General features: G+C 53.1%; 1 protein-coding gene across 11 annotated transcripts in view; it reads right to left on the reverse strand.

Moving 5' to 3' along the window:
• The window catches only part of EPB41L1 (erythrocyte membrane protein band 4.1 like 1), a 162,555-nt gene that overhangs the window by 27,083 nt on the left and 123,330 nt on the right, over positions 1-12,142 (reverse strand). For 5 of the 11 annotated variants that reach the window (XM_045295228.1, XM_045295227.1, XM_045295230.1 and 2 more), the window contains one exon: positions 10,291-10,473. In XM_045295228.1, coding sequence (XP_045151163.1) covers positions 10,291-10,473 — 183 coding nt within the window. Of the gene's footprint in view, positions 1-684; positions 793-1,309; positions 3,260-7,153; positions 7,259-10,290; positions 10,474-12,142 lie in introns of all 11 variants that reach the window. The other 6 variants (XM_045295224.1, XM_045295221.1, XM_045295222.1 and 3 more) reach the window with 3 other exon arrangements.

The raw sequence follows: 12,142 nt of genomic DNA on the forward strand, positions 1-12,142 counted from the left end.
TGGAGGGCAAAGAGGCAGCCAAAACACTTCGTCAATTTCACTGAGTCCTTATGGGGGTGGCGCGGGGTGGGGGCGTGGTCAGCCTCATTTCAGACAGGCACATTAGGGGGAGGATTTTCAGGCTCAAGCTCCCTGGGAGCTGGGTGTGGCACCATTCCATCCCAGACCTCCAGAGGGGGCTTGTAGGCAGGCCACGCAGTGGAGGTACTGGTCCTGTCAGTGTAATTGACAACAGCAGGCCCAGGAATGCCTAAAGGAAACCAGCTGCTCTTGTCCGACAGACAGACAGACCTCTCAACTGGCCTGTCCGGGATTGAACACCACGCAGGCGCCCCTTTCTTTTTTTTAATACCAAAAAACCCCCCCCAAAAAAACCTGGTTCAAGACATTCTTTTTCCCCTCCAAGTCAATGTAACACCCACAAAGCACTTTAAAAGAACTTGGCTTCCGGTTCTGGAGATACAGTCCACTTAGAGGTTCATTTGCAAGGGGCACAATGCCCTACCAGGGCCTCCCTGCAGCCAGTTGCTGGCAGGTTGAGAGGCGAGAGCAATGCATTCCAGACAAGCCAGAATTGAGCAGTCACAAGAGACAAGTGGTCGAGGCAGGTGGGAATCTAAGGCAGCGAGGCATCCTTGCAGGTACAGAGGACGGGTCATCAGGATAGAGAGGAATTGCAGAGACCTGAGGGCCTGAGGGGCTGGCGAGTCTCAGGCGCCCTCCCTTCCCAGGGGTGTCCATTGCTAAGATGGTGAAGCGCTTCTCTTCCCTGATCGCATCTCTGGGTTTGTTCTGGATTAGAGAAGATGGTTAGTCTTAAAGAGGCAGAGAGGGATTGGGCACTGGGGCCAAGAGGGAACCAGAAGCGAAGGATTGGAACCGCTGAACTGTCAGCTTCCTCCAAGCGGGAAAACTGGGCAAGGGGAAGGATGAAGGAAGAACACTAGGGAAGCCAAGCAAGGCAGGTAGGAACCTAGCAGGTGGGGCAGCAAGGCAGAGCAGGTATGTAGTTGGCTGGTGGCGCTGCCAGCTTCTCTGCTGGGGTTGGATGGACCCTCTGGGTACCAGGTCACACCGGAAGCTGTGGGCCAGAGGGGCCAAGCTAACATGGGTCAAGCAGATGCACCCGCCATTCAGCCTGGCTAAACTCAGGCCCTTGTCGGTGGAAAAGAACTCGCAGGGATAACAAGCAGCTTCTGATGGCAGTAATGGCAAGGGGCCGCTGAAACATGCTTCTAAAGAGCTACGCAGCATGCGGCCAGCGCCCCGAGAGGGGCAGCGGTGGGGGCGGGATCCCGTGGCCAGTTACCCCAGTAGCTTCCTCCAGCGTGGTTTCACAGCCTGAATCGGGGGACAAGAGCTCTAGTTCTCTGCCGCCTTCCTGGTGGGATGTGGTAGGAGCGCCATCGCTGAAGTGCCTGGTGGCCAGGGGCATCACAAAGGAATGTGTGGCTTTCGGGCTGGCGAGGTCCCCTGAGGGCTGCAGCTGGCTAAAGCCCAGGTCTAAAAGCTTGTTCCGCTGTTGCTCCACCTGGCCTGTGAAGGCCTCCGAAGACAGCTCATTTGGAAGCGTTCTTGCTTCACCCTGGCTGGCTCGGTGAGTTTCAGCTCCATGGGTCTCAAATATCCTAATTTTGTTGGCCACTGAGGTCTTGCTAATGTCTTCCAGGGAGCCTCCTTGGCCCCCAGCCTGGAAATAGGCCATCTCCCTTTGCTTCCCTGAAGAAACCATTAATCCCACGGGTGCAGCCCCCTCAGCTTCTTCAGGGATCATCCGGGGCTTTCTGCTAGTGACAGGAGGTGCCCTGTGCTCATCTCCATCAGGGGCCACAATCAGCCGGACTGGGTCCTTGGGATCAAGACTCTGGTTGGGAGGATGGGAAAATCTGAGCGCAACAGGGGGCTGTTCTCCAAAGGAGTCCCTGGGCTCCGATGGCTCCACTGACCTACCAGGGGACAAGTTTTGAAAAGCTCCCTCCAGAGCCCCCAGAGCCAGAACTTGATCAGGAGAGGCGGGAATCGGTGTGATCACCTCCATCTGAAGAAAGGCTGAGGTCCCACTGTCTTCTGTCTCCGCTTCTCCTGTTTGGGTGTGAACTGGTCCCCGCTCTCTGCTCAGTTTGGCTGGTTTCCTTCCGGTGCTAGGAGGAACGGCCCGAGGCAGGACACAGCTCTCAAGGTCTTGGTGGACGCCCCCTTGTCTTGGCGGTGAGTGGTCCTTCAGTTCCGCTGGGGAACTCTGCTCAGCCTTTCCCATCGAAGCTCCATCCATAGGGGCCTCTTCCTCTTTGGACACACTGGCTATTGGGTGACTCAACTCTCCTTCCACCTCCCAGCTCATGGCAAACGCCTGCTCTGGAGAAGGGCCTTCATTGAGCTGCTCAACAAATGCCTTACGGTCATCCAGTCTTCCATGGTTTTGGGGGGACCCTGTCACTTCCTCTGAAGTTGTGTGGGCTTCATCCTTGCTGTCAGAAGCTGCGGCAGAGTCTGGCTGGCCTGAGGAATTCACCACAGAATCCTCTAGGCTAAGTCTCTTCGAGAGCACCAACCTGGTCTCAGCTCCAAGAAGAGCCTCCAAGCTCTCGTCTCGCTTCTCCAGGGGGGCAGGGGGTACTCCGTCTTCCGAATCTCTCTCGTCATAGTTTAAATAGAAGCTCCTTTCGGCAAAGGAGGTGTCAGTTTCATCGCTTGAGTCGGCTCTGGCTTCCGTGTGGGCTGGGTCCAACAAGAATGACTGGACTCCTCCCTTGTCGGAGGCTGGAGACAGGAGGTCCACCTCTGCTAGCCTGCTCCCCAGGACAGTGGGCCCTCCAAAAGTCTGGAACAGCTCCATCTCCGGCCTTAGATCCACATGGTTTTCCTGCTGAGCAGGTGAGACCTGTAGGTTCCTGCTGGTTTCCTCCCCAGTGTCCACACTGGGCCCTTCAGCCAGCACACAGCTTGCAGCCAGGGAAGACCCTTCTGGGCCTTCCCTCCCCCATAGGCCTTCCTCCCACACGGATTCAAAATCTTCAGGACTCGCAATCATCCTTCCTTGCTGCTGGCTGTTCTTGCGTCTGGTTTCCACTCTTTCTTCTGTGGCCACTTCAACTTTAAACTTGTCCACGAGAATGTCGACCCTGGAGAGTCTGCCGTCAGCGAGAATCTCTGCAAGGGCGGTGCCACTGTCTTCCTGCTGTGTTGTGGCCATTTGTACGAGACGGAGTTCTTCTGGCCTACTGTATTTTCTCTCTATAAATACCCAATGCTCTGAACCCTGTGTTTCGATTGGAGCAAGAAGAGTTAACATGAAATGATCAGGTACCTGAAGAATGGTCACTTTTCCCTCTGTAAGAGGGGGCAGATCTAGAGCTGAAAGGGGGATGCTGGGATGGCATGGTGGGAAGGAAGGCAGGCAAAACAACGCCACTTGTCTTCATCGAGACACCCAGTAGATTACTTAATGACTCACCTCAGCCATCCTCCCCAGCTGGGTGAAACAGGAGGGGCTTAACCACGTGGAACTAGAGATCCATAGATGGGCCAGGACCAGCCTAACCATCACATCTGTCCCCGAAATCGGAGTCCTTACCCTCTTCTAATAATATAACTGCCACTGTCAGAGGAGTCACTTACACCTTATGGACTCTTTGAATGTTTGAGCTGAAAGAACACTCGAGAGATCCTTCTGTTCAACCTCATTTTGAAATGGGGAAACTTGGGCCTGGAAAAGGTCAGTGACATACTCAAGGTCCCAGTTAGTTGACAGAAGAGTCTTAAATGGCTGGTTTGGGATTCCTGAGATCTTGGGTGGTTTATTTCATGACCTGTGGACTATGGACTCCAAGTGCCATCAAATTTCAAGTTGAGGGCCAAGCACGGCATGAAGTCCCATAGACCACAGTCGAAAATCAAGCTTTTGGGGGAGAAAACAAGTAAGTTCTGGAGAAAGACGCTGCCAGCACCAGAAGCTACAAGTCAGTTGCCACAATGGCTTCAATGGCTTGAATGTTAATCCAAATGAAACGATACCAAGGCCCAGCCCCATCTTCAAAGGATCCTCATAAAATTCATGGGAAGAGTCAAAAGGGATTGGCCAGAACCCACCATGGAAGGAGAGGCTCTGTGGATCTACAGCTCTAAGCAGCAAGTCCAAGGTACTGAATGGAGTCTAACACATCGGCCCATCAACACAACTGTCTGCCCCTCCCCTCAAGAGCTCTGTCAACAGGAGGGAAGGAATGGATGGCCTGAAGAAGTCCACTGGGTTTTAAATTTTGGGGCCAACAGGACATTTTCTTCACACAAATGATGGGAGTCCAGTATAAAATATGAAAACAGAGCTGCCCTGTTGAAGGGCCTGATCACCAGTGTCTGAGGTACCTCCCTCCTTCGAAGCCAGGGCTCTAATTCAAGCGCCTCATGATATAGGTATGGAACGGAGGCTTAGAGAACATAAGTACCTTGGCCAAGGTAACAGAGGAAGCAAGAGGGAAATCAGGCCTAGAAATCTAGCCTCTGGTTCCCGGTTCTGAGGAGTATGTTCTTTTCACCCTACCATGACCACCTCCCTGGCAACACGTGGGAAAACTTGCTCCCAACGACCAGACGGGGAAGAGGTTCCTATGACTGGACAACCTTCCAGGCCTCTCCCTCCCAGGGTATGACTAGTTGAGAAGTCTGTCAATTGGACCCCTCATAAGATCTGGAGTGTTCTGAAAGATCAAGGCTCTTCCTTTTCCCTAGCCCTCCATTTAATTTCAGCCAAGCCTCCACGGTTGTCATGGAATCAGACCTCAAGAAGCCTCAATCTTGTCAATGAGAAAGAGAGAGAAAGGGAAGAGGGATATCCAGACAAAGTCGAAGGTGGGTTTCTGAGATGTGACTTCAGGGTGTGACGTCGTCAGGCCAGCAGGACTTGAACCATGCCAGAGAGAGGTGTTCAGAAAGCCTACAGGAGCCAACTATGTTCTACTTGGGAAGGTTCCCTTAGCTGCCCTCATTTGAAAGTATGCTACCATCACAGCCAGGCAAAGATCGCCAAAGTTGGTCAATGAGGTCCCTTCTAGAACATTCTTGCTGCATATCTAACAAGTTTAGTTAAACAAGAGTGAATGAGCTGGGAGCTGACACAGAATAAGAAACAAGCATATAAGGGGGGGGCGGGGAGGGAATTATTCACTGACATTTAGTGAGAATGTACCAGGCAATGCCCACACTTTGTCTATATCATGAAATCTAATCCCCACGGCAATGTGTGAAGTGGTACTGTTATCCTTACTTCAGAAAGGGAAACTGAGGCTCCCCAAAGAGAGGTGACTTGCCTAAGATCACAAAGTGAGCAATTAAGAAAAAGAGGCTCAGTTTCTAATAAGCAAAAATAGGCCCTTCTTTCTGTTGAGCCTTGCACAGAGCAATGCCACCCACAGTCCAAGAGAAGCTCTGAGACACACTGGGAGGAGGGTGGACTTAGTTCTGTTCCCACACAGCCGAGGCAAGAAGGTCTCCAACTAGGAGGCAGCTAGGAGGCAATTCTCTCCAGGCGGCTCAGGCCCCACCTGGAACTCTGGGTCACACTCAGGATAAGGAACGCTCTAGAAGCCATGTCCTAGGAGAAACTATTTTAGAGATTAGGAGTGGTCAGCTTCCAGACAAAAGGATTATAGGTAGGAGAGTCTCAATCAGTGCCACCTATTGTGGGAGAAGGATGCAGAGCAGATCTACGGGCGCCAGGGGGCAGCACCAGGCCCAGGCCCACAGGCAGGTGATTCAGAACAAGCGATTATGATTCCACATGAAAAGTTGTTCACTGATGATGGTTGAAGACAGAATGAGCAGTAGGAGCTCCTTCTGTGCAGGAGGCTGGATGGATACTTTGCAGGGATGCTGATAAAGAGAACATGGTGGGGGCTCCCACCCCAGGGTAAGCACCTGTTCTTGGTGCTAAGAGCACCTCTGGGCTTCAAACAAACAAAACCAAGCCAAATCAAAAAACCCAAACCCACTGCTACTGAGTAGATTTGGACGCAGAGTACCCCTGCAGGCAGAGTAGAGCTGTCTCATGGGGGTTCCCAGGCTGTAATTATGTACAGAACAGACGGCCTCCTCTTTTGCCTATGGAGCAGCTAATGGGTTTGAACTGCCAACCTTTCAGTTAGTTCTGTGCTCCAGGACATCACTATTGCCCTAGCCTAGGAATGCTGTTGACTGCTCCTGTCCAGCTTCTCTCATGAGAGTGAGCCGGCAGTTTGTTTTTCATTTTTGTGTCGAGGGAAATTCATGGCACAGAACTGTGCTCTGTGTTTTACCACGTATGTCTATTGTACAGTTCCAGTACATTTTCAACAGCTACACAATCTTCTCTTTGGGGGTCCAGAAAGGGATATACGCCCTCCCCCACATGCTACACCGACAGAGGAGGGTCAGGTACCCGGGAGAAGGAAGGCTCAGCCAGATAATTGCGCACCATCTCCCAATGTGGAGAGTCCAAAGTCCAGCAGGAAGGCTACATCCCCCTGAAGGGTTGGACTCTGTGTCCTGCATCCATGCACGGGATGTAGGAAGTAGCAAGAACTCTTGACCCTGGCCGGCCTTGACACAGCAACAAAGCCTTCCTCATTGAAGATATTTGCTGCCTGATAACACTTTAACCTGCAGGGTGCTCCCTAGGGAAAGACACCCACTTTTTCTAGCCTGGAGACGTGAAGGGATCCTAGCCAGGAGTTTAGAGAGGATGGAGAAGGCTGAAGATAGATGGGAAGCCATCCCCTAACCAGACAGATCGTCTGGCTTCTGAGCAGAAACCAGAGTTCAGGGAAGACCTCTGATCTCAGAGCTTAGAGCCTGGTTGATGTCACTTGCCTCACCAGGGCTGGGCAGAGATCATTTCTGTTTACTCCCTGGAAACCACGATTAACTCAGAATGGTTCCAGTTCTGTCCCTTCTGAGAAACAATGGATGAAGGAGGGGGTGGCCCTTTATGGATCTCTGGGATGGGGATGCCCCTTGTCCCAGCCTGGGGATAGCATGTGCTGGTACCTAGAACTCCCATCTGCATAACACAGTCTGGTCCTCCCCTTCCACCCCAGAGGACGAGTTTTCTTCACGCCTAGAAGGTGGAGGTGTATGGGGCAGGAGGGAAGGAGCCTGAAAGGTGAAGACAGACAATAACCTCAGGTGATGCTGCGAGGCTTTTCTGCGTGAACACTTCCAAGCCTGTGACTGTTCCAGACTCAGGTAGTAAGTCCTGCTGAGAGGTGTCCTGGGTCCTCTGGGACTGCAGGGGAGGCCCAGGGCCAAAGGAAAAGGAGACAGACAGACAGACAGAGACAGAAAGAGAGGGAGAGAGAGAAAGCAGGGAAGACATATATATATACACACACACAGTCTGTAAATAGCCCCGCTTGGTAAATGCAACATCCTTAGGGTTTGTGGACTAGGTCAGGCAGGGGGGAAATGGATCAAGACTGTGACTGCCCTTCTGAGTCACTGAAGGGAGGTTGGCCCAAGGTCAGCTGGCAGCCGGCGCTGCGACTTCAGGTCCTTGCCCGATCCTGTCATTCAGGAGCGTTTGGAGCCATCCGATTTGGGCTGTGAAGCCAAGTCTTTCCTGGGTGACTCTGGGGAAAGCTATGATTCACTCCTGCAGTTTGAGTGGTAGACCTTCAAAAACACTGTTTGAAATGAAACCCGGGTACAGCAAGGGGGAACAGTTCCTCATCACTGGACTCCTTATTTTGGTTGAAGTTCCCACTGTGTTGCCCAAACAACCATGTGTGAGTTGGCTGGCTGCCACACCAGATGTCCCCACAAAGCCCATAGCTGGACCAGGGATTCTAATCCCCGTCAGCAATGACCCATGGCTGCCTAACACCTCCTGGTTTATAAAGTAGTTTTACATCTACGGCTTCACTCCAACAATCGGATAGAGTCATCTTCTTGGTGCCCCTTTTGGTGGACTGGGGCAGCAAGGCTCAGAAAGGTGGACTCACTCGGCCAAGGGCCTCATCCACTCCTTGTGCACAGCGCCTCCCAGATCCTCAATCTAAGGGCCCCTAAGTGCCAGTGGGTCCTGCAAGCCAGCTCTAAATGGTCCATCATTCCCGGGTGAGCTCCCAGCACATACTTCTTTCCATCAGGGGACGACACGGCTGGGATGGAAAGAGGGGAGGGGCCAGGTGCTACCCCTTCACACCACCCCTATTCTAGCAGTTCCAGTTATGACCAGCAGGGCACCCTCAGCTCACACCACGCAGCGGCATGTCGCAGAGGTGCGGCCAGGCGTCAGACTAGTTTGCCTGTGCTCATCCTCCCTTTCCCTTCTGGAGTCCAACCTTTCCAGCAGCCTCTACACCTGACCTCACCTACAGTCAGGCCCAGGCCCCGCCCACTTCAGGAATGACTGATTGCAGGCTGCTCTGGCCAAGCCTCTCTCTCGTCAGGAGGTGTGTGGGTGCTAACAATAAGAGCTCATCACATCAGCCTCACAGCCCCAATCTTGGTGTGTGACAAGCAACTACAGGAGCCCTTGGTGGATGCAGAAGTTTGTCCTCTTGTCACATCACTGGTCATAATGGCTACCAGCAGTCTTCACAGCACCTCCAGTTTTGTCAATTAGCAGCCAGGAAGCTACTAGGCTCTTTTGAGCTTATGCCTCACTGGACCACGCCCTCTGTGACTTGGCCTGGACAGGCTGGGAAGGGCCATTCCCTCAAAGACCCTGTCTGTTAGATTCTGAATGCATCACCAGTTTGCACAGGTTTAGAGGACAACACACACACACACACAACTGACTCTACGACTGGACAAGATCTAGTCTGGCTTCGAGGCAGCGGGCACCTACTGACTTGCTGGCAAACACCATGTCCCAGGATACAGAAAAATCAGCCTCTGGCTCTCCTTCTAGAAGTCGCATTACCCCCTTCTGGGCCCTGGTGGCCCCATCTGTAGAAGGAGCACTTGAAAGAACAGGTTCCAAGGTCGTTCTGATTCGAAGGCAATCGTTTCTGTAAAGAGTCCCAGGATCCTTAGAATGAACTAAAAAGTAACTTGCATTTAGCATCTGCCACAAGCCTTGCCCTCTGCTGTCCCTCTCCATGCTGCAGCTCATGTGACTCTCACAGCAGCCCCACGGCGTGACTCCTTTGTAAAAATTCTACACTTGATGGAAGCTCAGTGAGGTTAAATAACAAGCCCAAAGCATTGGCTGGCCAGCCAGGGGAATTAGAATTCAAAGCCAGGCAGGGTAAGTCTACACATTTGGGAATAGTAAGCAAAAATCCTGGAGGAGAAAAAAAAATCTAAGTAGAAACTGGGGTAAATATTGACATGATTTCACCAGCACTAAAAATAAGTGCTTGTGATGATAAACACAGGCACAAAGTCTTCATCGCTCTTTTTTTGGTTGAGGAACAACCGTGTGCTTTCCACTCAAAGGCAGGCTGTGTGGGATCCTTTGCTGAAGCATGAGAAACGAATTCTGGTTGGTGTGTCTGTGTGTGTGTGTGTGTGTGTGTCTGGTTTTCAGTGGACTCTGAGGATCCTTTCAAGAGGCAAAAACTCAGGGCAACCCAAGAGAACAGAGTAGACCTGCCCATTAGGTTTTCAAGGCTGTAATCTTGGTGGGAGAAAGACGGGGCTCTCTACTCCCATAAAGAATTACAGTCTCGGAAACCCACAGGGGCAGTTCTACCCTGTCCTATGGGGTCGCTCTGAGTCAGAATCAACTAAGCAGCGAGTTTGACTTTGTTCTGGGGAGCAGCTGGTGGGTTTGAACCACTGAGCTTTTAGTTAGCAGACACACATTTAATCCTTGGAGCACCAGACCTCCATCCCAGCAGGGCATGGAAGGGTCTGCTGATGGAAGAGAACTGCCTAAGTTCTCGGTTTTGGGGGTGCATGAATGAGATAGCCTGGGGCGCTGGCTTAAAATGCTGATTCTAGGGCTTTACTTCTAAAGAGTCAGGTTCTGTAAATCTGATAGGAGGCCCAGGAACCCGCATTTCTAATAAGCACGCCCTCCCCCCATGGTACCATGGCTATGGGTGGCGAGAAAGCCAAGCTGCTACAAGTCTCCAGTTCTGAATGTTTCAAGGTGGCTCCTGGTGTCCAGGACTCCAAGATCTAGGCCATTTGTCTTCTTCAGCAGAAGCTGCCACCCTGTCCCCACCGTCCCACCCTGTAGCACTGTAGCCATGGGAGACACATACAGGTGGGCAGACCGAGTTGCTGTCAGCTACCCGCAGTAAGTACACCTCAGTACCTCTTTCCCCACAGTCCCTAAGTAAACGGTTCCCGGGCGAGACCTACCTCATTGGCTTTCTCAGGGGTGCCCTTCGGGGACGGGGAGGCAGGCGAGGAGGGTAGCCTGCGCTCGCGCTCCCAGTCTCGATCCCGGTGGATCAGTTTGCTGTTGGGTTCCTTCAGGGTCCTCTTAAGCTCGTTGATGCTGGCCTGGTGCTTCAGCAAGACGTCCTCCGGCTTGTCCAAGAACTGGGGGGAGGGTGGGGGGAGGCAGCAGCCATGAGAGGAATGGCTGGGCTCAGGGGCACAGGGGGCAGGGCTGGTGGTGACAGGTGCCATGGTTGCCCCTACACATCAGCAATGTGGTTCCCACCCATGACCCTGGCGGACCCTGACAACAGCCGGCACACAGACTAAGGCCCACGGGACTCAGGAGTCCAAAGAGGGGACTTCTGAGCAAGCAGTCACCTTCTCTTCTCCCCAGCCTGACTCCCTTACCTCAGAACACCCAACTCAGCCCACACCCCACAGGGAACGCCCTCTGGGGCTGTGATCCCAGACTCAGGCAGGCATGGACTTCACCTCCAAACCGCTGACTGGCCTCCATTACCACCCAAGTGTGGCAGCTACTGAAATGAGGATGCCCCATCCCGGCTCACAGGGCTGCTCTAGCTCACATCCTGACCTCTTGAACCTATGACCCTACCTTCCGGCCTCGACATGGGCCACTGTACGTAGCAAAATGGCCAGTCTCCTCTCCTAGTGCAACGCATGCAACTGCTCAGGCCCTGTGGGGGCCTGCCAATGGTCCAGGAACAGCCACACAAATGGATCCTGCACCCCCACTAGGAGCAAAGTCCAGGAAGGAAGTCCCTTTGGGCCTGGCTGCTGTGAGCCGCCATGGACTCCGACCACCGAGGATGGCCCAGATACCTTCCAAACCCTCAGGAGCACAGAGGGTGAGGTGTGGAAACCCTGGGGTTCCGGAGGAGGCCCGGCAAATGGGAGACCAAGAGGAGTGGTGAGTCCCGAGACAGGGCTCAAGAGCTGGGTCAGGTAAAGCCAGCAGCATAGGTGTACCCCCGACAAAACCACATGTCTGAGTTCCAGCCTAGGGTGCAGGCCGAGGTATCTGTCATGTCAGGGCCAGTCTTCATGCAGGCACCTGCAGGGACATGCCAAAGCGGCTTTACTGCCCATTTCTGGGGATGAAGCAGGTGGCCGGGCAGCCTAGGGACAATCACTACAAGGCTGTTTGAAGAGCCATGTCAATTCAGTTCAGGCTCAGAAACTAGACGATGACAGCTTATTAGACCAGTGGTTCTCAACCTGTGGGTCATGACCCCTTTGGGGGTTGAACGACCCTTTCACAGGTGTTGTCCCGATTCATAACAGTAGCAAAATGACAGTGATGAAGTAGCAGTGGCAATAATGTTATGGTTGGGGGATCACCACCACATTATGAGGAACTGTATGAAAGGGTCGCGGCATTAGGAAAGTTGAGAACCACTGCTCTAGATGGTATGCGTGCCCCTCAGACAAGGCTGGAATCTTCCACTGGGCTCATCTCCATCCTCCAAGGGTTTACCAGGGGTGACCCCTACGTGACCTCAGGAAGGACACCAGCCACACGGTGGCTTCTGCCAGCAGGCCTTCCTGCGGTGAGCTGAGCTGCCTTCAGGACAAGCTCTGTCGGGAAAGGTCAACCTGATGGACTCAGGGGACGTGAGGCAATCTAGCCTGAAACCTGGCTGTGCAGACGGGGCCTGGAACCCGTGGTGACTTGCCCAAGGCCCTCACAGAGACTGGCAGAACTGAGGTTGGAATCCAGATCAAAAGACCCCCAGGCTCCGGCTCTTGGCCGCTGGCCCTTTCTCGCTGGTCCTTTCTCACCGCCACCCGCAGAGGTCATGGCTGT

This window comes from Echinops telfairi, unplaced genomic scaffold (genome assembly GCF_000313985.2).
Source record: "Echinops telfairi isolate 266 unplaced genomic scaffold, ASM31398v2 ScPeMD7_5592;HRSCAF=6446, whole genome shotgun sequence".
Taxonomy (NCBI): Eukaryota; Metazoa; Chordata; class Mammalia; order Afrosoricida; family Tenrecidae; genus Echinops; species Echinops telfairi.